This window comes from Corylus avellana, chromosome ca3, assembly GCF_901000735.1.
Source record: "Corylus avellana chromosome ca3, CavTom2PMs-1.0".
In the NCBI taxonomy this organism is placed as follows: domain Eukaryota; kingdom Viridiplantae; phylum Streptophyta; class Magnoliopsida; order Fagales; family Betulaceae; genus Corylus; species Corylus avellana.
The window spans coordinates 31,120,365-31,142,413 of NC_081543.1; the positions used below are offsets into that span (position 1 = coordinate 31,120,365).

At 34.2% G+C, this 22,049-nt stretch overlaps 1 protein-coding gene, 1 long non-coding RNA gene and 1 pseudogene across 3 annotated transcripts; 2 read left to right on the forward strand and 1 right to left on the reverse strand.

Moving 5' to 3' along the window:
- Nucleotides 1-1,414: 1,414 nt before the first annotated feature.
- On the forward strand, nt 1,415-6,054 carry LOC132175223 (metal-nicotianamine transporter YSL1-like). Of its 2 annotated transcripts, XM_059587092.1 has the most exons (8): nt 1,415-1,597; nt 1,722-2,121; nt 2,384-2,556; nt 3,431-3,525; nt 3,616-3,753; nt 4,017-4,206; nt 4,488-4,602; nt 4,959-6,054. In XM_059587092.1, exons 2-8 carry the CDS (start codon nt 1,752-1,754, stop codon nt 5,882-5,884), a joined length of 2,007 nt encoding a protein of 668 aa, XP_059443075.1. In that variant the 5' UTR covers nt 1,415-1,597; nt 1,722-1,751; the 3' UTR covers nt 5,885-6,054. The 2 variants fall into 2 exon arrangements, with proteins under 2 accessions (XP_059443075.1, XP_059443076.1); XM_059587093.1 differs by lacking the exon at nt 1,415-1,597 and having other exon boundaries at nt 1,714-2,121.
- Nucleotides 6,055-6,417: 363 nt separating this feature from the next.
- On the reverse strand, nt 6,418-8,559 carry LOC132175225 (uncharacterized). Its single transcript, XR_009439403.1, has 2 exons — nt 7,972-8,559; nt 6,418-6,650 (listed from the first exon to the last, which is right to left on the reverse strand). It is a non-coding gene; the product is annotated as an uncharacterized LOC132175225 (long non-coding RNA).
- A 9,359-nt stretch (nt 8,560-17,918) lies between these two features.
- Nucleotides 17,919-21,686, forward strand: LOC132176154 (metal-nicotianamine transporter YSL1-like; annotated as a pseudogene).
- The last annotated feature ends 363 nt before the right edge of the window (nt 21,687-22,049 follow it).

Consider the following 22,049-nt stretch of genomic DNA (forward strand, 5'->3'; position numbering starts at 1 on the left):
AGCAAAGCAACTGGCAGTGTGGAGAGAACCCCCTTGAGGTCTTTTCATGACCACCATTTTCCAAAAAAACCATCAATGTTCTTTTCTGCACCTGTCATCTTCTGCACACTGCAGTATTGGGTGATTGACCCACACATCTGCAGCTGAGGTAGTGTTTGGTAAATGGGTTGACTTAAACACTGTAGTTAATGTAGATTGATGTGAAAAAAAAAATGTTTGGTAAAAAAAAATAAAAAAGTGGTATGAAAAAGTGAAAAAAATTTGTTTTGTAGTAATTTTTTTATTTGAATAATAATAAAAAATGAATGATTTGATACAAAAAGTTAAAAAGTTAGAATATTTTTATGTTGATTTTTTTGAAAAATAGTGATGAATAGTGTTTATGCCAACTCCAATGGCTAGAGTTAAATCCAAGGATCAGGATCTCCTCTAATTTGGAGTAATTAGAGAATCTTATTTTTTGAGATCTTAGCCATCCAAAACATTTAATGGTCTAAAATATCTAAGAATACAAAACTCAAAAATAAACCCAACACACCTGATTATAAATAATAAAAACATTTATTTATTTGTTTTTTTTTTAAAAAAAAAAATATTGGAGTAGAAGCAACCCCATGGGGCGGCTCGCCGCCGCCGCCGGCCATCCCATGGGTGGGTGGGGGTGGCCATGCGGCCACCCCCAGCAGATCTGGCAGTGGCGCGCGGCCACCCCATGGCCAAGGAGTGGCCTCGCGCCACCCGCAGAAGCCCATGGGGTGGTCGTGCGGCCACCCCCAGAAGCGCACAGCCACCCCCAGCAGATCTGGGGGTGGCGCACGACCATCCCCGGAAGGCTTAGGGTGGCCGCGCAGCCACCCCATGGCCTTTTGGGGATGGTCGCGCGCCACCCCCAGATTTGCTGGGGGTGGCTGTGCGCTTCTGGGGGTGGCGCGAGGCCACCCCTTGGCCATGGGGGTGGCCGCGCGCCCACCACTAGGCCATGGGGTGGCCACGCACCACCCCCAGATGGGCGGCTCTGGGCGGAGCCGCCCCTTATTTTTTTTTTCATTTTGTTTTGAAATTAATTAATTTTTTAATTTAAATTTGGTATAAAATCTTGTGTGGTTGTGTTTGTGTTTGAGTTTTGAGATTAGAATATTTTGAACCCTTAATTCATCTAAGGGCTGAAATTAGAAAAAATGAGATTCTCATTTTCCCCTCAAGTGGAGGGGATCTTGATCCTCCTTAAATCCACTCCCACATAAAGAATCTCATCTACCAAAAACGTCATCATAACCACCTCGTGGTGAAGAAATAAAGAGGGCCAATGATGAGGTCAGACTTGCCACTGCAGCAAAACCAAGCAGCTCACATGCTAATTTTGTTATAAATATTGTGATCCATATCTCAAACACTCATGCCAAGTTCTTCTTTCCTTTAAATTTTTTCACTGATCTTTCTTGATCTTTTATCAAATAAAATATAGATTGTACCTAACCTGAGATATTTTCACCTGTAAGGGTCGTTGCAAGCTGTGAGAAAGGTGTCTAATTATTGGTTAAAAGAAGAAGACAGAATCAATTGACAACTTGTGCTGGTTCATGCATACATAGTTCTGGTGAGTCTGTGCATGGAAACTCCAGTTCTTCTTATAAATCTGTCATTCTTATAAGTCTCATTGTACGAGTCTATATGTGCATGAATCTAGTTGAATTTTGTTCTAACAAAAGAAAGTTTTTCAGTGGGGCAGAGGGTTTAATTCTTTAGGAGAAATGAACATGGAAGAAGCCAAAGAAAAGAAAGAGATTGAGAGGGAAGAGTTTGAAAAACTACCTGCAGATAATGAACCTGATCAACAGGGACCGAAGAGAATCCAGCCATGGACACAGCAGATAACAGTAAGGGGAATAGTGGTGAGCATTATTATTGGAACCATGTACAGCATCATAGCCATGAAGTTCAGCCTCACAACAGGGATAGTTCCTCATCTAAATGTCTCTGCTGCCCTTCTGGCTTTCGTGTTCGTCCGGACATGGATAAAACTGCTCCATAGAGCTGGGATTGTATCAAAGCCCTTCACTCGGCAAGAGAACACCATGATACAAACTTGTGCAGTTGCATGCTATAGCATTGCTGCTGGAGGTTTGAGGCTTTAATTTTTCAAATTTTTCATTTTAAATTCTCGTTTTTCTTTTTCATATTCGAATTCCCAGCAATTTGCTGTTCTGATTGCTGGTGAGAGATTCCTATAAACCTACATGATCCCATATTAACTCTCACAAACTTACATCAACGATCCGAATTACTAGCAATCCAAACAGTTACCATCTTTATCCCACTTTTTCCATACTTTTTAAGAACTTTGATATACTCTTGACATGTCTTTTTCTCTTTTGGGCTGCAGGTGGATTTGCTTCTTATCTCTTGGGATTAAACAAGAGGACATATGAGTTGTCAGGGGTCAACAATGAGGGGAATACCCTAAGGAGTGTCAAGGAGCCTGGATTTGGTTGGATGACTGGCTACCTTTATCTAGTCTGCTTTGTTGGTCTTTTTGCCTTGGTTCCTTTGAGGAAGGTACGTACATCTAGTCTCTTTCATCTTCTTTCTTGAAAATTTGCAAAGTGCGCGCAACTACTTTTTCCCCAACAGATTAGGTTAAAAGCAGCCTATAACTTGTTAATTCGTCATATATTCTAAAGTTTAAGAAAATAAAAATATTAATTTGATTATTTAATTAATATTTTAAACCTCTACGTAGGTTCAAACTTTTTCTCAATAATTAAGGTCCAACGCTTGAATATTTAACTGAAATGAAAGTAAATCCTGAAGTCAAATTTAAACTCAACCTTTGATTTAATATCATGTTAAGTCACTATTTATTTTAAAAGTTTGAAATTAATTTAAGAGTAATGTTTATTAGTATATTTTTATACGATTGCCATACAACTTGATGATGCGGCAATGAAAATCAGCCATTGACCAGCACTTATAAAAAAAAAAAATCAAAAAAAAAATCAAAAAAAAAAAATCAAAGTCTGATTTTGATTGTCACATCATCTTATTTATATGAAAATTGTATAGTAAGGTACTAAATAACATTATTCTTAATTTAATTAATATTCCTAGAGTTATAAAAACTTACAATAAGGTCTTTATTAGTCTTTAACAATTTTCTTTCTTCTTAATTAGTGGTGATTTTTTGAACTGGACTTGTGTTGAACTCACTAAAGATAGCAAACCATGATCAGTTTTATGTTAAACAAAAAAACAATTGCCAGAAAAATTCAGCAAAGTTATCATTGAAAAGTGGGCATTTCTTTCTTCTTAGCAAACCATCATTGCAGATTTAATGGATTCACACCCCACCGTGATATTTTTGTGCTTTTCTGGCCCAATATGAAGATATCATTTTCCCTTTTATGCTTATGCCATTCCCATTGTTCTGCAGATAATGATAGTGGACCTCCAATTAACATATCCAAGTGGCCTGGCAACTGCAGTTCTCATCAATGGCTTCCATACCCAGGGGGATAAGATGGCCAAGTAAACCTCTTTTTCAGTATCTCTCACCTTTTTAATGAAACTAAAATCCTATAAAGAATCAAACCTCAAAAAGAAGAAAATATTATGCAGGAAGCAAGTTGGGGGGTTCATGAAATACTTTTCAGCAAGCTTCTTGTGGGGTTTCTTCAAGTGGTTTTTCAGCGGCAAAGAGGAGTGTGGTGGGTTCGCCCAGTTCCCATCGTTTGGATTGAAAGCATGGAAGCAAACGTATGTATTTTCTCTCTTCTTTGCTTCTTTGACCTCAACGTGCTAGCAATCTTAATTGTTTAAAGTATAGAATCTCAGAGCAAATGTCTCTGTCCCAATCTGACTCCACAGTTTATTTTATATTTCAATTAAATATCTTGCAGTACTGGCCTTTACTTGTTGATGGATAATTTAAACCCAAAACTCAAAATCTCGTATTAAAGAACGTGAAAATTCGATGAAAAGTATTATAGTATTAATTACATGACTATCAAATTTTGCAGATTCTACTTCGACTTTAACATGACATTTGTTGGGGCCGGGATGATTTGCTCCCACCTTGTGAACCTATCTTTGCTTCTTGGTGCTGTGCTCTCATATGGAATAATGTGGCCGCTTATAGATCGGCTTAAAGGAAATTGGTTTCTTGAGAGCTTGCAAGAGAGTGACATGAAGAGCCTATATGGTTACAAGGTCTTTCTCTTATATTAAGATTTTCAGTAATTTTGTTGTTCAAATTGCTAATAATTTAACCAACAAATATGAAAGAGCCCATATGAAACTTACCTACCCAAATAGGTGGATGGACATCTCATAATTTATTTGAGCAAGTGGATCCCATACGAGTTATCTATCCTAATTACTAACAATTTGTGCCCAAATTACTGTGGATCCTAATCCCTCTCTCTTCCAAATTCATATTTACTTCCTTTGCTACCCATGGTCGCCCATTTACACCATTATTTCTTGGGCAGGTTTTCATCTCCGTTGCTTTGATCCTAGGTGATGGGATTTACAATTTGATCAAGATATTGGCATGCACAGTCATTAACATCCGAGGCAGATTGAAGAACAAGGGCCTCAACAAGGGTAATATATACCAACAATAGCCTCGAATTTTCCTTTTCCATACAATTTTAGTTGGTTTCCACTTGGCTAGATGTTAAAGTATTAACTAAATAATTATATTTGTACTTTTCAATCAATTTAAGCTTTTGAGATGACTGGTGATTTAATGTGATATTAACCTCCTATTTAAGTTAAAAACATTTTACAAATTAACTTGGTAAATTTGGTTGGCATCTCACAAAATCCATCGAAATTAACCAATAAACAAAGGTGAAGAAGATGAGGATGGGGAAGAGAAACCCATGGAAGCTTTGAAACCACGACAAAGTAATTTATGGGTTCATACCTCTAACATTTGATCTTCTTCTCCCCCGCAGGTGAGGATGGTGAAGAGAAACCCATAGAAGCTTTGAAACAGAATGAAATTTTCCTGAGAGAAAACATTCCCATGTGGGTTGCAACCGTTGGATACGTCGTCTTCGCCATCTTGTCCATAATCGTGATCCCATTCATGTTCCCTCAACTGAAATGGTACTATGTCGTGGTAGCCTATTTTCTTGCTCCATCTCTAGCATTCTGCAATGCTTATGGAGCAGGTCTCACGGATATAAACATGGCCTATAATTATGGAAAAGTAGCCCTCTTCGTCTTGGCTGCGTTGAGCGGAAAAGAAGACGGTCTGGTGGCAGGTCTGGTTGGGTGTGGTCTCATCAAATCTGTTGTTTCTGTGGCTTGCATTCTGATGCAGGATTTCAAAACAGCCCATCTGACTTTCACTTCCCCTAGAGCAATGTTCGTGAACCAAGCCATTGGCACGGCTTTAGGCTGTCTAACAGCTCCTCTTAGCTTCTTCCTTTTCTACAAGGCATTTGATGTGGGAAACCCTAATGGAGAGTTCAAAGCTCCCTATGCATTGATCTACAGAAACATGGCAATTATAGGTGTTCAAGGCTTCTCTGCTCTGCCTCACCACTGCCTGCAACTTTGTTATGGCTTCTTCGCCTTTGCGGTGGGAGTCAACGTAGTGAGAGATTTGTCGCCGAAGAAGGTCGGAAAATTTATGCCACTTCCCATGGTCATGGCTGTGCCTTTTCTAGTTGGGGCATACTTTGCAATTGATATGTGCCTTGGGACTTTGGTTGTGTTTGTGTGGCACAAGATCAACTCCAAGAAGGCTGAGTTGATGGTTCCCGCAGTGGCTTCTGGATTAATTTGTGGGGAGGGGCTTTGGACACTTCCTGCTGCAGTTCTAGCTTTGGCCAAAATAAATCCTCCCATTTGCATGAAATTTGTGCCTTCCTAGAAAAAGCTCTAAAACGATTTGTAGGGAGAAAGGTAATAAAAAATATATGGCTAGGGTTATCGCTGGTTTAGATTAGTAGTGCCAGGTGCAAATAATATCATACACCAGTGATATGTGCAGGGTTGAATAGTTCTCAAACAACAATAAGAACGCATCTTATTGCTTTTCGTTGTTTTGGTGAGGGGTGAGGCTAATCCTCCGCCTTCCTGTGTGATTTCCTTTTGTTCTCTTTTTCCTTTTTGGAGTTTAGTATGACTAGCAATATTTCACACGATCCACAAGCCCAAATATAAACATGAACACAACATGAAATTAAAGCGTTAGGGCTTAGTGTAATAGGGTTCAGATCAAAACGGGTTGACTTGATTAGACGCAATTAATAAGCAGGTCAAATGTAGTTCAACCCGCGTAACCCATATTTCTTTCACCATATCTTACTCGTGCATTTCCTCATTTCATGGATAAGCGCCCTTCATGTGCATTACCATCATAATCATGGCATTCATATGCATTATCATCACAATCATGGCACATACCAAACATTAAGGTACTTCATGTGCATTATAATCATAATCATGGCATATACCAACAGTTAGGTATTAAAATAAAACCTGGCATGTGCCTTTATGTAGACAAGGATCGAGATCTCCCAACTGTTAACAGAAGTCATTTATAAAAGCATACTTATCATTTTTATTGGGAGTTTATGATGCTTGCTTACTTGGATGCTGGCAGGCTTGGTAGTAGTCCCCGTTCCACTTTAACCCTACAATTTATCACACAAACATGTTTAGAGAAATTCGTCTCTAATTTGTCAGAAAATAAGAAAGGACTATACTGTCCAGAATTTTATTTTCCGAATAGCTCTCCTCCCCTCTCTCTCCAATTTAAAGTCCTTGAACTTTATTAAATGCTAAGTTATCCAAGTCTGAAATTTCTGGACAGCCCCTGGTTTTCTCTTTATTTTTTATCAAATTCCAAATACAACAAATCACATAGGAGTTTATAAATTTCTGGTATCATCAAAATAAATCCAAACTTAATCATATGATCTAATAGTTCCTCAAATATCCAATAAGAAAATTATCTAGTTTGAATACGCTATATTCCTTCTTATAATATTTATTTGTCCCTTAGTAAATCCTGTACTTGATTAACCAAAACGTCCTCTGTCCATTTCCAATAAAATTGTCCTTTTGTCCAGTCAAAATGTCCGTTGCCCTTGTCCAGGTAAAATATGTCTTATGTCCAGTGTCCAGTTCCAGGTAAAAATATCCGTATTCAATGTTCAGGTATTCTTTGTCCAGGTAAAATGTCTTTTTGTCCATGCGCAAGTGAAATATTCATTACAACATTGCGCATTTAATTATGCATTACCAACTCAATATGCAAAAGATTAAGTAACTTTAATGGCTGTGTGAACTAATATCCAATTAGATACTTTGAAAATAATCAAGAGAGAAAATCCAACACCTAACCAATTAAAGGTTAAAACTTTCATTTCCTTTCTCACTTATGCATTTCCTTAGTCCCCGAGCAGTGAATACAATGTTAGATCTATTATCTATACAAATTCAACAACAATCCAACCCACATGTAGAAAGTCCAAACTTTAGCAAATCACCTATTAATTATTCCGCCAGTATTCCAATACCCAGAAAAGTTGCCACCAAACATTACCAAACTCTTCAATTGTTTGGTCACTCATCAACACAATTCAAAACAAATGAACCCAATTCCTTCAATCTGCCATAACAACCCAAACATCATATCAAAATCGATCCCAACAGAGACTCAATCACATTCGGCCAAAACAGAGAACCCCAAACAACATCAAAACACATTAGCAACCCAAAATCCACAACAACCGAATATTGCTAACAATTTACACCCCAAAATCACCCCACTTGACCATACATCAAAACCCAAAATCCCATCAATTACAAATCAACACCCATTCAATTAATCCACCAAATTCTTCAATAAATCACGAAACTTAGAATTACCCACAACGATTACTTTCATTCAAACTCAAATGGAAACTTACAGTGAAAGAAACTGAGAGAGAGAGAGAGAGAGACAGTTACCTCCATTTTCGTCTTCCTCCTGCTTTTGTGCAAAAAGAGCATCAATTCTGGTTTTGAGGAGAGAGAGACGAAATTAAGTGGAACAGAGAGACCAATACCACCGACGGCCACCTGCCTGCGAGAGCCGGTGACGACGATTCAACCACACGCATAGGCTTTTTTCTTTCTCTCTCACTGCCACTCTCAGCGGTGGGCGGCCGTCGGTGGGGGAGAGGGAAAATGCATTTTGACAGTGGGTTGGGGATTCTGAAATTTGGGGATTTTGACGAATGTAGCTCGTCGCCGGAGATGTGGGTGGCTCGTGTGAAGAGCGGGAAGGTGAACCCTTTAGGGTTTCGGTCACCCTAAGGGGATCCGGTTATCCTAAACTCGTTTCTAAACCCTCAAACGCGTTTCTGGATTCAAAACTATAAAATAAAGGGGGAAGGGGAATCCTTTTGGGATTCGATCACGCTAAAGGGATGCGGTCATCCTAAACTCGTTCGTGGTCTCCGGTGGCCGGCCGTCGGTGAGGGGAGAGGGAAGAGGACAGAGGAGAAAGAGAGAGAGGGGGAGATATTTGTGTGAGCATTGTGGGAAGAGATGAAGAGATCCACGTCTAACCTAATAAATTGATTTTTTTTTTTGTTTTTTTTTAAGTCAAACGTGGCACAAACCCACACCAGATTGGCCGATTGGGCAGACAAAGGTCTGCCGAATATATATATATATATATATATATATATTTGCACAAAAGAAAAGAAAATGAGAATTTGAACAAGTAATTTGGGTCTCGAAATGTAATTACCGGCCGATTGAACTACTCTTCTTAAACCTTGAAATCTCTTCCATAGTTAAAATACTAAAAATGCCTCCCTCTCATTTTTTATTTATTTTTTACTGATCCTTCATATTGCCATTTTAATATTTTATTTAACTGCCTCTCTTCAAATAATTATACCTTAATCCACCAAACACTTTTCTAATAAATTAAAGGCTTATAGACTTTTATTATAAGTCTTTTATAAAGTGAAGTGACAATTCACATAACATTTATTATGATAATCGCTAAACAATTGAATTTAATTGTACTTAACATATGAGTACCACATGGACCGTGACTTCAGTTTGTAACTATACTCAGCACAAGCAATTGAAGAATAAAAAAAATTTCACCTTTTTTTTAATTTTTTTGGTCTAATTGGAATTCAGACTACTGTCAGTTTTATTTTAGGTTCAAAAACATCAAGCTTACAAACTTGGTAAATTATATGTTGCATTTTGATTGAATAACTTAACCTTTTCTTACCTATTTTGTAATATAATATATTAATATCTATTATTTTGTACACACATGTGCATTTGTGTGGATATCGAATATATACTAACACGTTAGACGTTAATATATTAATATATAATGAGAAAAAAAGACCTTCACATAGCACAAGTTATGGGCTAGTATAAATAAAAGTAGAAGCTTTCAAAAAAATACCTTAGAATTGTGACAAGTAACAGTCGTTTTTTTTTTATTATTATTCAAAGTAGGGGGAGGGAGAAGGGAAATTACAAGAACATAAACGAAAACGACAGAGAAATCCTAGTAATAGTTGTGAATGAGTCAAATAAATGACTCGGCTCATCAAGCGAACCAAAACTGCCAAAATAGGCTGTAATAAACGGCAAAATTCTGTAAACAGAACAACATCCCAAAGGGTAGCCGACACGACCATCAGTGATTAGAAAAGAACAACATAGCCGACCATCAGTAGTCAGAAAGGAGAGGAAGATGTCTGTCAAAAATACAAAAAAAGGCCAGATCAAGAATCTAGCCCAGAAAATGAACACAGTAAACAGAAAAATACAAGGAAATACAAAGAGACAACAAAAACAAGCAAATAAAAGCATAATAAAATCTCCTAAACCAAATATCAGTAACCCCAGAGGTGTAGATGGTTGAGACACGACGGAGGGAGGAGATGAAGCCGGAGATGATGGTGGATCATGGATGGGCGTGATAGGTGGCGGGGCTGCCATGGGAAATTAGATCAGACTTTAAAGAAACCAAATCGGAGACCCATGACAAAACAGAATGAAAAGGCTGTAGCCGCGGCTCTGAGGAGGCGGAGGAACGTCGGAGGAGGGGTTAGTGTTGGGATTTCAGGCGGAGATGGGATAAATCACACAAGGCGGTGGATAAAACTAGAGAAAAGAAATCACCGGTGAGAGGCATAATAAAGAGAGAGGAAGAGGGATAGAAGAGGGGAGAAGGGGGCGGGAAGAACCAGGTCAGCCGTTCTTCCCACACCAAGTCTTGCTTTTCTCTTTCTGGAGGCGCTAGAGAGAAAGAAGAAAACCCTACTTGCGACCCTTCTTGCAACAAGTAACAGTCTAAAATATTGACAAGTGTTCCTTTAATTTATCCCTATAATGCATGTATAATATATAAGCATAAATCAAAATATATTAGAAATCTAAATCATCAAATAGGATTTCGTTAGTGTTATTAATGTCCGAATTTGATTGATTCTAGTTTATCTTTGTTATTTTAAAAAACGTCATGCTTACTGTCAGAATATATGAAAAATATATAGGATTTGTCATCTAAATCATCAAATAGGATTTGCCAACTACCTGTCGTCGTCGCTGGCTGCCCCGCCAGCCTCTATCTCTTCCGGCAGTCATCACCATCTATGGCTCGTTCTTGGCCTCCGCCACTGCCGTCATTATTGTTTCTGATTTCAAACTCAAGGTTCCATAATATTCCACATTGAGTTTGAAGGGGATGTTAGAATATATGAAAAATATATAATGTTTTCCGTATATTTCATAATTATTGTGATATCAAATATTCTCTATTTATGAGTTGATTGTAATCAAATATTGGAATTGTAATCAAATCTCCTTGATTTGATTGCAATAATTATATTTAGACATTATCCTATAAATAGAGACCTTTATATTGTAGACAAATAAAGTTAATGAGTACAATGTAACCCTTAGAGGTATTCCGAGTGGTGGACGTAGGTGTCTAACACCTAACCACCCGTAAGTTCTTTGTGTTCATCCTCTATATTGCTTCCACTCAATGCATCATCATAATTTCAACACTTACAAACCCGATAAATTAAATATAGCATTTTGATAGAATAACTCAACAATTTTTTTTATTTATTTAATTTGTAAATTATCTATAATTTTTGTACACTTATGCGTGTGTAAATATTAAAAGAAAATGATAGGTGTTCTTTTAGTATTATCTTGGTGTCCTCTTAGTCCTAGATGTATATTATTTTTTTAAAATCAAGTGAGAAAAATAAGTGCTACTTTTTTTAAAAATAAAAAATAAAAAATAATATCCACATAGGACTAAGAGGACACCAAAGAACACCTAACTAGCATTCCCCAATATTAAATATATGATATCACTTTAGATGCTAATATATTAATAATACAATTAGAAAACACCTGCATACAGCACGGGTTAAAATAAAAATTGAAGACAGCAGCATTAGCATGCTTAAACAAAGAAATTTGAATGACCCATCAATCAAGCAAATCAGTGAAAGCAATGATTTGATAAAATGGTTTCTGTCTTTCTCTCCTAGGGCGGCTATTAGCATAAAACTTAGTTTAATTACTCGTAATGTGACAATGAGATGTTTATCTAATGATATTCAAATCACGTAAAGGAACTTTTATTAACATCAAAGTTTAAAAAGTATATAAATAATATTCTAGCTTAAAAAGTTAAGTATGTCTTCTATGGTTAGGGGACAAAGAGAAAAAAAAAACACATTAGCAAAAGCTCCAAGAAAGTCTAGCTTGCTAGTGTAGTTTAGTAGTCATATATATATATATATATATATATATAAGCTAAGTTTTGACATAGAGAGTGCTTAGAATTGCAACACGTATCATGAACCCATGTTTTAGAGAGTGTCTATAATTGCGACACGTGGCGTTTTAAAGAATGAACAAGTTTTGGGCATTTAAAACCTAGGGGTTTTATTTGTAATGCATTTAATTATTTTAATGAAGAAAACAAAAGGTTCTGAAATTCTCTCTCTGTATATTAATATTGTGAGACAATTAAAATGTAGGAATTTTATTTGTAATATATTTAATTGTCTTAATGAATAAAACAAAAGGTTCTCAAATTTTCTCTTTCTCTCTCTATTTTTCTTTTTATCTTCTCTTACTTTCTGTTTTACTTTGTGTCCCTTATATTTTTTTCAAATTTATATATTATTTTTATTCAAATTGATTATTTATCTTTTGTAAATTTTATATTAAAACGTAGGGGTTTTATTTGTAATATATTTAATTGTCTTAATAAAGAAAACAAGGGTTTCCAAATTTTGTCTTTTTGTCTCTATTCGTCTTTATGTCTTCTCTTGCTTTCTGTTTATATCCTACAATTAAAACCTATGGGTTTTATTTAGGATGCATTTACTTGATGTCTTAGTGAAGAAAACAAAAGGTTCCAAAATTTTCTCTCTCTGTCTCTCTCCTTATTTTTCTTTTTTCTTTTTCTCTTGCTTTCTATTTATATCTCAGTGTTATTTTGTAAATTTTACACTCAATTTAGGGGGGGAAAAAAAACGAGAGAATTTCCAATTGTTGTTTCTGAATGAAAAATATACTTAAGTTCTTTTTTCTTTTTTCTTTTTTCTATGTGTCCTAAAAGTAGTCCATTTTACAATATATATATATATATATATAGAAGCCGAGTTTTGACGTAGAGAGTGCTTAGAATTGCGAGACGTGTCCTGAACCCATTGTTTTAGAAAGTGCCTAAAATTGCGAAACGTGGCGTTTTAAAGAATGAACAAGTTTTAGGCATTTAAAACTTAGGGGTTTTATTTGTAATGCATTCAATTATTTTAATGAAGAAAACAAAAGGTTTCGAAATTCTCTCTCTTTATATATCAATATTGTGAGACAATTAAAATGTATGAATTTTATTTGTAATATATTTAATTGTCTTAATGAAGAAAACAAAGGTTTCCAAATTTTGTCTTTTTGTCTCTGTTTGTCTTTATGTCTTCTCTTGTTTTATGTTTATATCTTGCAATTAAAACTTAGGGGTTTTATTTAGGATGCATTTACTTGATGTCTTAGTGAAGAAAACAAAAGGTTTCAAAATTCTCTCTCTGTCTCTCTCCTTATTTTTCTTTTTTCTTCTCTTGCTTTCTTTCTATTTATATCTCAGTGTTATTTTGTAAATTTTACACTCAATTTAGGGGGGGAAAAAAAATGAGAGAGTTTCCAATTGTTGTTTCTGAATGAAAAAAATATACTTAAGTTCTTTTCTTTATTTTGTTTTTTGTTTTTTGTTTTTTTTTTTTGTTTTTGATAGAATAGTTCTTTTTCTATTATATTAGTATTTTCATTTTTTTCCCTTTTTTTAATCTTTATCCTGTATTTATGTTCTTCCATTTTCCTTTTTGTTCCATATATATATATATATATATTATTTTTCTTCAAATTGATTATTTTTCTTTGGTAAATTTTACATTGAATTCAGGGAAATGATAGTGAGAGAGAGTTCCCTATCATTATTTTTGGTAGTTTTTTGTTTTTACGTTGATGTTTATTGAGTAGTTTTTTTTTTCCTATGTGTCATAAAAGTAGTTCATTTTACGATATATATATATATGTTATTTCATTCTTCGATTTTTTTCCTTATATTTTATTCTAATTTGTATATATTTTTATTCAAATTGATTATTTTTCTTTTGTATATTTTACGTTGAATTGAAGGAAATGACAGTGAAAAAGAAGTATGAGGTATAAATTTTTAGATTATTTTGATATTCATTGATTTTTTTTTTTTCTCCTTTGTTTTTTTTTTTTTTCTTCAGTCTATCATAAAAGTAGTTCCTTTTATGTTATATATGTGAAGGATAGTCGAAATGTAAAAAAAAAACAAAAAAGCTTTATTTGATAATGCCTTTTTCCTATACCTCTGAATTGCATTGGAACTAGAAAAAATATAGACAAAGAGATATTTATTTCATGTTGTTTTATTTTTCCTTTTTTCCTTATTTTCTGTTTCACGTTTGTGTCCCTTATATTTTTTTTTTCCAAATTTATATATTATTTTTTTTCAAATCGATTACTTTTCTTTTGTAAATTTTATAATTAAAAAGTAGATGTTTTATTTGTAATATATTTAATTGTCTTAATAAAAAAAAATAAAAGATTCCTAAATTTTGTCTTTTTGTCTCTATTTGTCTTTATGTCTTCTCTTGCTTTCTTTATATCCTACAATTAAAACCAAGGAGTTTAATTTATGATGCACTTAATTGATGTCTTTGTAAAAAAACAAAAGGCTCCAAAATTCTCTCTCTCTCTCTTTATTTTTCTTTTTTCTTCTCTTGCTTTCTATTTATATCTTAATGTTATTTTGTAAATTTTACACTCGATTTAGGAAAAAGAGAGAGATATAGAGAGAGAGAGTTTCCAATTGTTGTTTTTGAATAAAAAATATACTTCAGTTCTTTTCTTTATTTTCTTTTTTGTTTTTATTTTTATTTTTCTTATTATTATTATTATTTTTTTCTAGAATGGTTCTTTTCACTTTTTTTTTTAATTTTTTTTTTAATTTTTAAATCTTTATTCTGTAGTTATGTTCTTCTACTTTCGTTTTTGTTCTCTCTCTCTCTCTCTCTCTCTCTCTCTATATATATATATATATATATATATATATATTATAATTTATACATTATTTTTATTCAAATTGATTACTTTTTTTTTAAAAAAAAAAATTTACATTGAATTCAAGAAATGATAATGAAAGATAATTCTCTATGTTATTTTTAGTTGAGGATTTTTTAGTTTGCGTTGTTGTTCATTGAGTAATTCATTTTTCTGTTTACATGCTTAATTAATGGATGAAATTGGTTTTCAAGGTTTCATTGGAATCGGGAACGTATACTGCAGAAAAAGACAATACTTTCAATTATATTAAAAATTTTATTTTTAGTTTTTTATCTTATTTCATGTGGTTATGTTCTTCCATTTTTGTTTTTCCCTTAAATTTTTTACTAAATTATATATTATTTTTTATTCAAATTGATTATTTTTCTTTGGTAAATTTTACATTAAATTCAAGGAAATGATAGTGAGAGAGAGTTTCCTATCATTATTTTTGGTACGAGGTATGACTTTTTTTTATTATGTTGATATTTATTGAGTAGTTTTTTTTTTTTTTCCTATGTGTCCTAAAAGTAGTACATTTTATGTTATATATGTGAAGGATCGTCGAAAAAAAAAGACAAAAAAACAAAGACAAAAACTTTATTTGACAATACCTTTTTTCCTATAACTTTGAATTTCATTGGATCTAGGAAAAATATAGAGAAAGCAATATTTATTTCATGTTATTTTATTTTTCATTTTTTCCTTATTTTCTGTTCTAATTTATATATTATTTTTCATTCAAATTTCTTATTTTTCTTTTGTAAATTTAATTGACTTTGTTGTTCATTATTTTTTTTTTGTGTTCCAATATTCCTTCCATGATTTTTTATCTCTTTCTTTTATGAGAGAGATAAAACTATTCATATGGGAATAAATATTTTAATATGTTTTATGGTCTTATGTTTTAACTGATGTCAAAGTTTAATGTGTGTGTGTGTGTGTGTGTTTTTTTTTTTTTTTTTTTTTGTGATTTACTATGATTTAATGTGTATTTTTTAATGTGCTTAAATTAAAATTAATTAAGGGTCTTATGTTTTAACTCATTCCAGGTTTTTTTCTTCTTGTTTTTTTTTCTCTGTACACTTTCTTTCCGTTTTAAATTACACATATGGGAATGTTTTAATATGTTTTAATTTATATGGATTAAAACTAAAATTATATATGGTTCTTATGATATTATATTTTTATGTGATTTATATATTCATGCAATCTTATATATAATTGTGTCACTATGTTCAGTAATATACTGTTGTATAACTTTTAGTATTTTTTTTTTTTAATTATTATTATTGAAATAGGCATGATAGATTTTTTACACAACTTTTTTGACCTATAATAAAAAATACAATGGAGATGTGTTTTAAGTTTTAAAACACTTCATCACGGGTTCGAGTCATGGAGGGGACGGCCTACGAGCTGAATTAAGTCAGTAGAGCCGCCAAAAGAGAAATAGCTACCATCAAGTCAATGTCGATAGAGTAGGCCGCCGTGAACGCGGGCTGTTGAAGTGTGATGGTATGTTACAATTTTAGTGTTTCACAAGCACAATCTTAACCATGTGTGTATAAGTTATTAGACATCATCTCTTTGTAAACTGATTTTTAAGAGTGAATTCTATCTAAAGTTTGAATTAGAACATAAACAAAATAAAATAGGTGAAAATGGAAAAAATCTATTTTACGGTTCAAATTTTATTTTAATATTGCATCTAAATTGCAAATGAAATGGACAGTGATTAAAAAAAATAAAAATGGATCGAATAGCCTTCAAAGCTCACGGTGGCCTGACTAAGACATTTTAAAATATTTTAGGTGGCATTTTCATCAAATTACCTCAAAACCTCTATCTGTCTCTCTCTCACTGATTTGTGGTGGACCGACGCAAATGTTTTTGGCCACAATAACGATCGAGGCAGCTCAGCCCCAACACCCTTTGGGAAAATCTAGAGGCAAAGCACAAGTGAGCCACGGGTGCACTTCATCATTTTCAGGCATTTGACTCACTCGCATACTACCAAGTAGCGAGTGGAAACCACACATCTCATCTCATAAGGACTCTTTTGATACATCTTTTGATTTAAAATGTGTAACATAATATCTTTGATTCCATATTAATTCGTGTATATTCATCCAAAAATATATTATTTATTTACCACATAAGTTGTGCACACCTAATGTCGATCCAAGAAAATCTACAAAGAAGACGTAAGAGATTAGAAAAAGGTTTACTAGAGATGCTGGAATAACCACTTCTAAAGGCTAACGAGCCTAATGTATAGGTACTCCATAAGTGGATGCTATTGGTATACTAATTTTTATTATAACCTTTTACAAATCCATAAGTGGATGCTATTGGTATACTATAATTTTTATTATAAGCTTTTGCAAATTTATGTGGCCGTCCATATTTTATATAAATGAATATCATACGATAATCTATATTTTAATTACTAATGTAATAAGTGTTAAATAAATACTTATATCAATTTAGCCCCCTCAAACTACCACCTTAATGACAATCTACCCCACAAACTATCAATTACTACAATTTACCTAAAAAACTATCAAAACAATGACAATGTACCTCCCAATGCTAGCAAAATGATGAAATTACCCATATAAAATTTTCAATAAAACAAAAATACCCTTAAAATTTTGAAAAAAAAAAAATTAATTTTTAGTATTTTTGTTTTTATTTTAGTAAGGGTAATTTTGTTATTTTTTTAAAATTGGGGGTACATTGTCATTGTTTTGGTAGTTTAAAGGTAAATTGTCGCAATTGATAATTTATGAGGTAGATTGTCATTAGGATTGTAGTTTGAGGAGGTTAAGTGGACTTTACCCATCAATTTATAAATGTGATAAATATCATGTGGATTATTACGTGATTATCTATATATAAATGGTTAATTTTTTTTAAAAAAAAATTATAGTAATCTCTACCCACAATTTATGATGATTTTCACATGTCGCAACCCCAAAAAAATCAACAAGTTCAGTAATGGGCACTTTTGGTAATTCAATTACTTACTCAATCGGTAAGACGACAGAAATGTCACATCTTTACTAGTATAAGTTAATAGTATAGCTTATGGACACTCTAGGGACAAGGACCTAAAAAAAAAAAGTGTATCCTTCAAGGAGACGTCTCTATTTATAAGTCTCATTGTGTGAGTCTATATATGCATGAATCTAGTTGAATTTTGTTCTAACAAAAGAAAGTTTTCCAGTGGGGCAGAGGGTTTAATTAATTCTTTAGGAGAAATGAACATGGAAGAAGCCAAAGAAAAGAAAGAGATTGAGAGGGAAGAGTTTGAAAAACTACCTGCAGATAATGAACCTGATCAACAGGGGCCGAAGAGAACCCAGCCATGGACACAGCAGATAACAGTAAGGGGAATAGTGGTGAGCATTATTATTGGAGCCATGTACAGCATCATAGCCATGAAGCTCAACCTCACAGCAGGGATAGTTCCTAATCTAAATGTCTCTGCAGCCCTTCTGGCTTTCCTATTCATCCGGACATGGATAAAACTGCTCCATAGAGCTGGGATTGTATCAAAGCCCTTCACTCGGCAAGAAAACACTATGATACAAACTTGTGTCGTTGCATGCTATAGCATTGCTTCTGGAGGTTTGAGGCTTTAATTTTTCTAATTTTGCATATTAAATTCTTGGTTTTTTTCCCTTTACTTTTTCAGACTCGATCTTCAACAGTAAATTCCGACAGCAAATACGAGAGAGTTCTTATGAATTGCCTTCCAAACAAATAAGCTGACAGTTCAAAATTTGCTTGAGTAGATCGACTCTCATATTTATTTTCTGAATTTCAAAATTCCTAAAACTTTTTCCCACTTTTCAAGAATTTCGATATACTTCTTACATGTCTATTTCTATTTTGGGCTACAGGTGGATTTGCTTCTAATCTCTTGGCATTAAACAGGAAGACGTACGAATTGTCAGGGGTCAACAATGAGGGGAACTCCCCAAGGAGTGTCAAGGATCCTGGATTTGGTTGGATGGTTGGCTACCTCTATCTAGTCTGCTTTGTTGGTCTTTTTGTTTTAGTTCCTTTGAGGAAGGTACATCTAGTCTCTTTCATCTTCTTTCTTGAAAAATTATCAAGTGCATTTACTTTTCCCTCATGGGGTTAGGTTAAAAACTGCCCATCACTCTTTAAATTATCACTTATTTAAAAAATTAAGCGGAAAAAATTATTAATTGAATGGATAATGTTAGAAACTATTTTTATTCAATAACTATCCCATAATGTTAACCCGACAGTTTCAACTAACCTTTGAATAAGTCACTTTAAAAGAAAAAGAAAAAATTAAAATTAAAATAATGCTAGAAACCATATTTTCATCACACCCCATTTCATTGAGTTGATGTGGTAATAACCATTAGCCCTTATTTATTTATTATTTTTAAAAAGGGTTAATAAGCAATGTCACGTCAGTCCAATGGGAGGTGGAGTGGGATGATGTGTGGTTTCTAGGAGTTGGTTGGAACTATTGTATTAGTATTGTGGGATAAAAATGGAGTCTCTATTATTTGTCTAAAGTAATTATTTAATTAATATTTTAAAACACTTATTACGTGTATATTCACACTTTTTTCTCAATAAGTAAGGCTTAACTCTTTGGATATTTAATTGAAATGAAGATAAATTGTGGAGTCAGAATTAAACTCAAGACCTTTTATCTGATATTGTATTAAATTATCAATTTTTCAAAAAAATTAAAAATTTATAAAAAAAAAAATTAATTTAATTATTTAATTAATATTCTAAAATGTGAAGTGTTTGACAAGATCTCTTTAAAAAAAAGTTGTTTGTTAATGTCAAGAAATTCGGGTGACTTTTTGAGAAATGAAAAGAAATTGTTACCAAAGCGACCCGATCATTTTCCCTTTTATGCCTTGTCATAATTCTAGTTGTCTGCAGATAATGATAGTAGACCTCAAATTAACATATCCAAGTGGCCTGGCAACTGCGGTTCTCATCAATGGCTTCCACGGTCAGGGAGATAAGATGACCAAGTACACCTCCTTTTCAGCATCTATTTACTTTTTTTTTTTTTTTATGAAAATAAAATCATATAAAGAATCAGACATCAAAAAAAAAAAACATTATGCAGGAAGCAAGTTCAGGGGTTCATGAAATATTTTTCAGTCAGTTTCTTGTGGGGTTTGTTCAAGTGGTTTTTCAGTGGAAAAGAGCAATGTGGTGGTGGATTCGAACAGTTCCCTACGTTTGGATTGAAAGCGTGGAAGCAAACGTATGTATTTGCTCTCTTCTTTGCTCATTTAAGGAGAGGTTTCAAACTTGACTCTACAGTTTATCTCTCATTTTAGTTAAATATTTTGTGTATTAGCTCTTAGAAAACCACATGTGAGAGAGAGTATCAAAATATTAATTTTCTTTTATAAGTATGTTGAAGTATTAATAGAATAATCAGTTGATTATTGAATTTTGCAGATTCTACTTCGACGACATTGGTTGGGGCTGGGATGATTTGCTCCCACCTAGCTTGTTAACATATCTTTGCTTCTTGGAGCTGTGCTCTCGTATGGATTAATGTGGCCGCTGATTGGTAAACTTAAAGGAGATTGGTTCCCTAAGAACTTGCAAGAGAGTGACATGAAGGGTTTGTATGGTTACAAGGTCTCTCTTTTTTCTCCCTCTCTCCCAAAATTCATATTTACTTCACAAATAATGCTAGAAATACATTTGTATCCCTCATCTATCCCACAATACCCATGGTCGCCCATTAACACCAAAGTTTTCTTGGGCAGGTTTTCATATCTGTTGCTTTGATCCTAGGTGATGGGATTTACAATTTCATCAAGATAATGGCATGCACAGTCATTAGCATCCATGGCAGAATGAAGAAGAAGGGCCTCATCAAGGGTAATATATACCTACAGGCTACAACAGCCTCAAAATTTTCCTTTTTCATGCTTCCACCAAAATTATTATTCACACTTTCCTATCAGCTTAAACTTTAGATTGATGGTGCCCTGTAGACCAATGCCATTTCTAATAACAGTCCTCTTCTCCCCTGCAGGTGAGGATGGTGAAGAGAAATCCATGGAAGCCTTGAAACAGAATGAAATTTTCCTGAGAGAAAACATTCCCATGTGGGTTGCAGCCGTTGGATACGTCCTCTTCGCCAGCATCTCCATAACCGCGATCCCATTCATGTTCCCTCAACTGAAATGGTACTATGTTGTGGTAGCCTATTTTCTTGCTCCATCTCTAGCATTCTGCAATGCTTATGGAGCAGGCCTTACGGATATAACCATGGCCTTTAATTATGGAAAAGTAGCCCTCTTCGTCCTGGCGGCGTTGAGCGGAAAAGACAACGGTCTGGTGGCAGGTCTAGTTGGGAGTGGACTCATCAAATCTGTTGTTTCTGTGGCTTGCATTCTGATGCAGGATTTCAAAACAGCCCATCTCACTTTCACTTCCCCTAGAGCAATGTTCTTGAACCAAGCCATTGGCACGGCATTAGGCTGTCTAATAGCTCCTCTTAGCTTCTTCATTTTCTACAAGGCATTTGATGTGGGAAACCCTGATGGAGAGTTCAAAGCTCCCTATGCATTGATCTTTAGAAACATGGCAATTCTAGCTGTTCAAGGCTTCTCTGCTCTCCCTCACCACTGCCTGCAACTTTGTTATGGCTTCTTCGCCTTTGCGGTGGGAGTCAACATAGTGAGAGACTTGTCGCCACAGAAGGTTGGAAAATTTATGCCACTTCCTATGGTTGTGGCTGCGCCATTTCTAGTTGGGGCATACTTTGCAATTGCTATGTGCCTTGGGACTTTGGTTGTGTTTGTGTGGCACAAGATTAACCCCAAGAAGGCTGAGTTGATGGTTCCTGCAGTTGCTTCTGGATTAATTTGTGGGGAGGGGCTTTGGACACTTCCTGCTGCAGCTCTAGCTTTGGCCAAAATAAATCCTCCCATCTGCATGAAATTTGTGCCTTCCAAGAAAAAGCTCTAAAAGGATTTGTAGGGAGAAAGGCAATACTATATGGCGAGGGTTACCCCTAATTTAGATTAGTAGTGCCGGTGAAGATATCATCATATACCAGTGATATGTGCAGTGTCATATAGTTCTCAGACAATAATAAGAATGCATCTTATGGTTGATCCTTCGCATTTTCTTCTCTTTTTCAATTTTTGGAGTTTAGTAGGACCGTTAATATTTGACATAATTCGCGAACCCAACACGAACACGACATGAAATTACGAGATTATGGATTAGTGTAATAGGGTTTGGATCAAAACTGGGTTGACCTAATTAAACACGATTAATAAACAAATCAATTGCGGGTCAACCTGTATAACCTATATAACAAAATTATATTTTTGCCCTTAAAAATTGAAAAC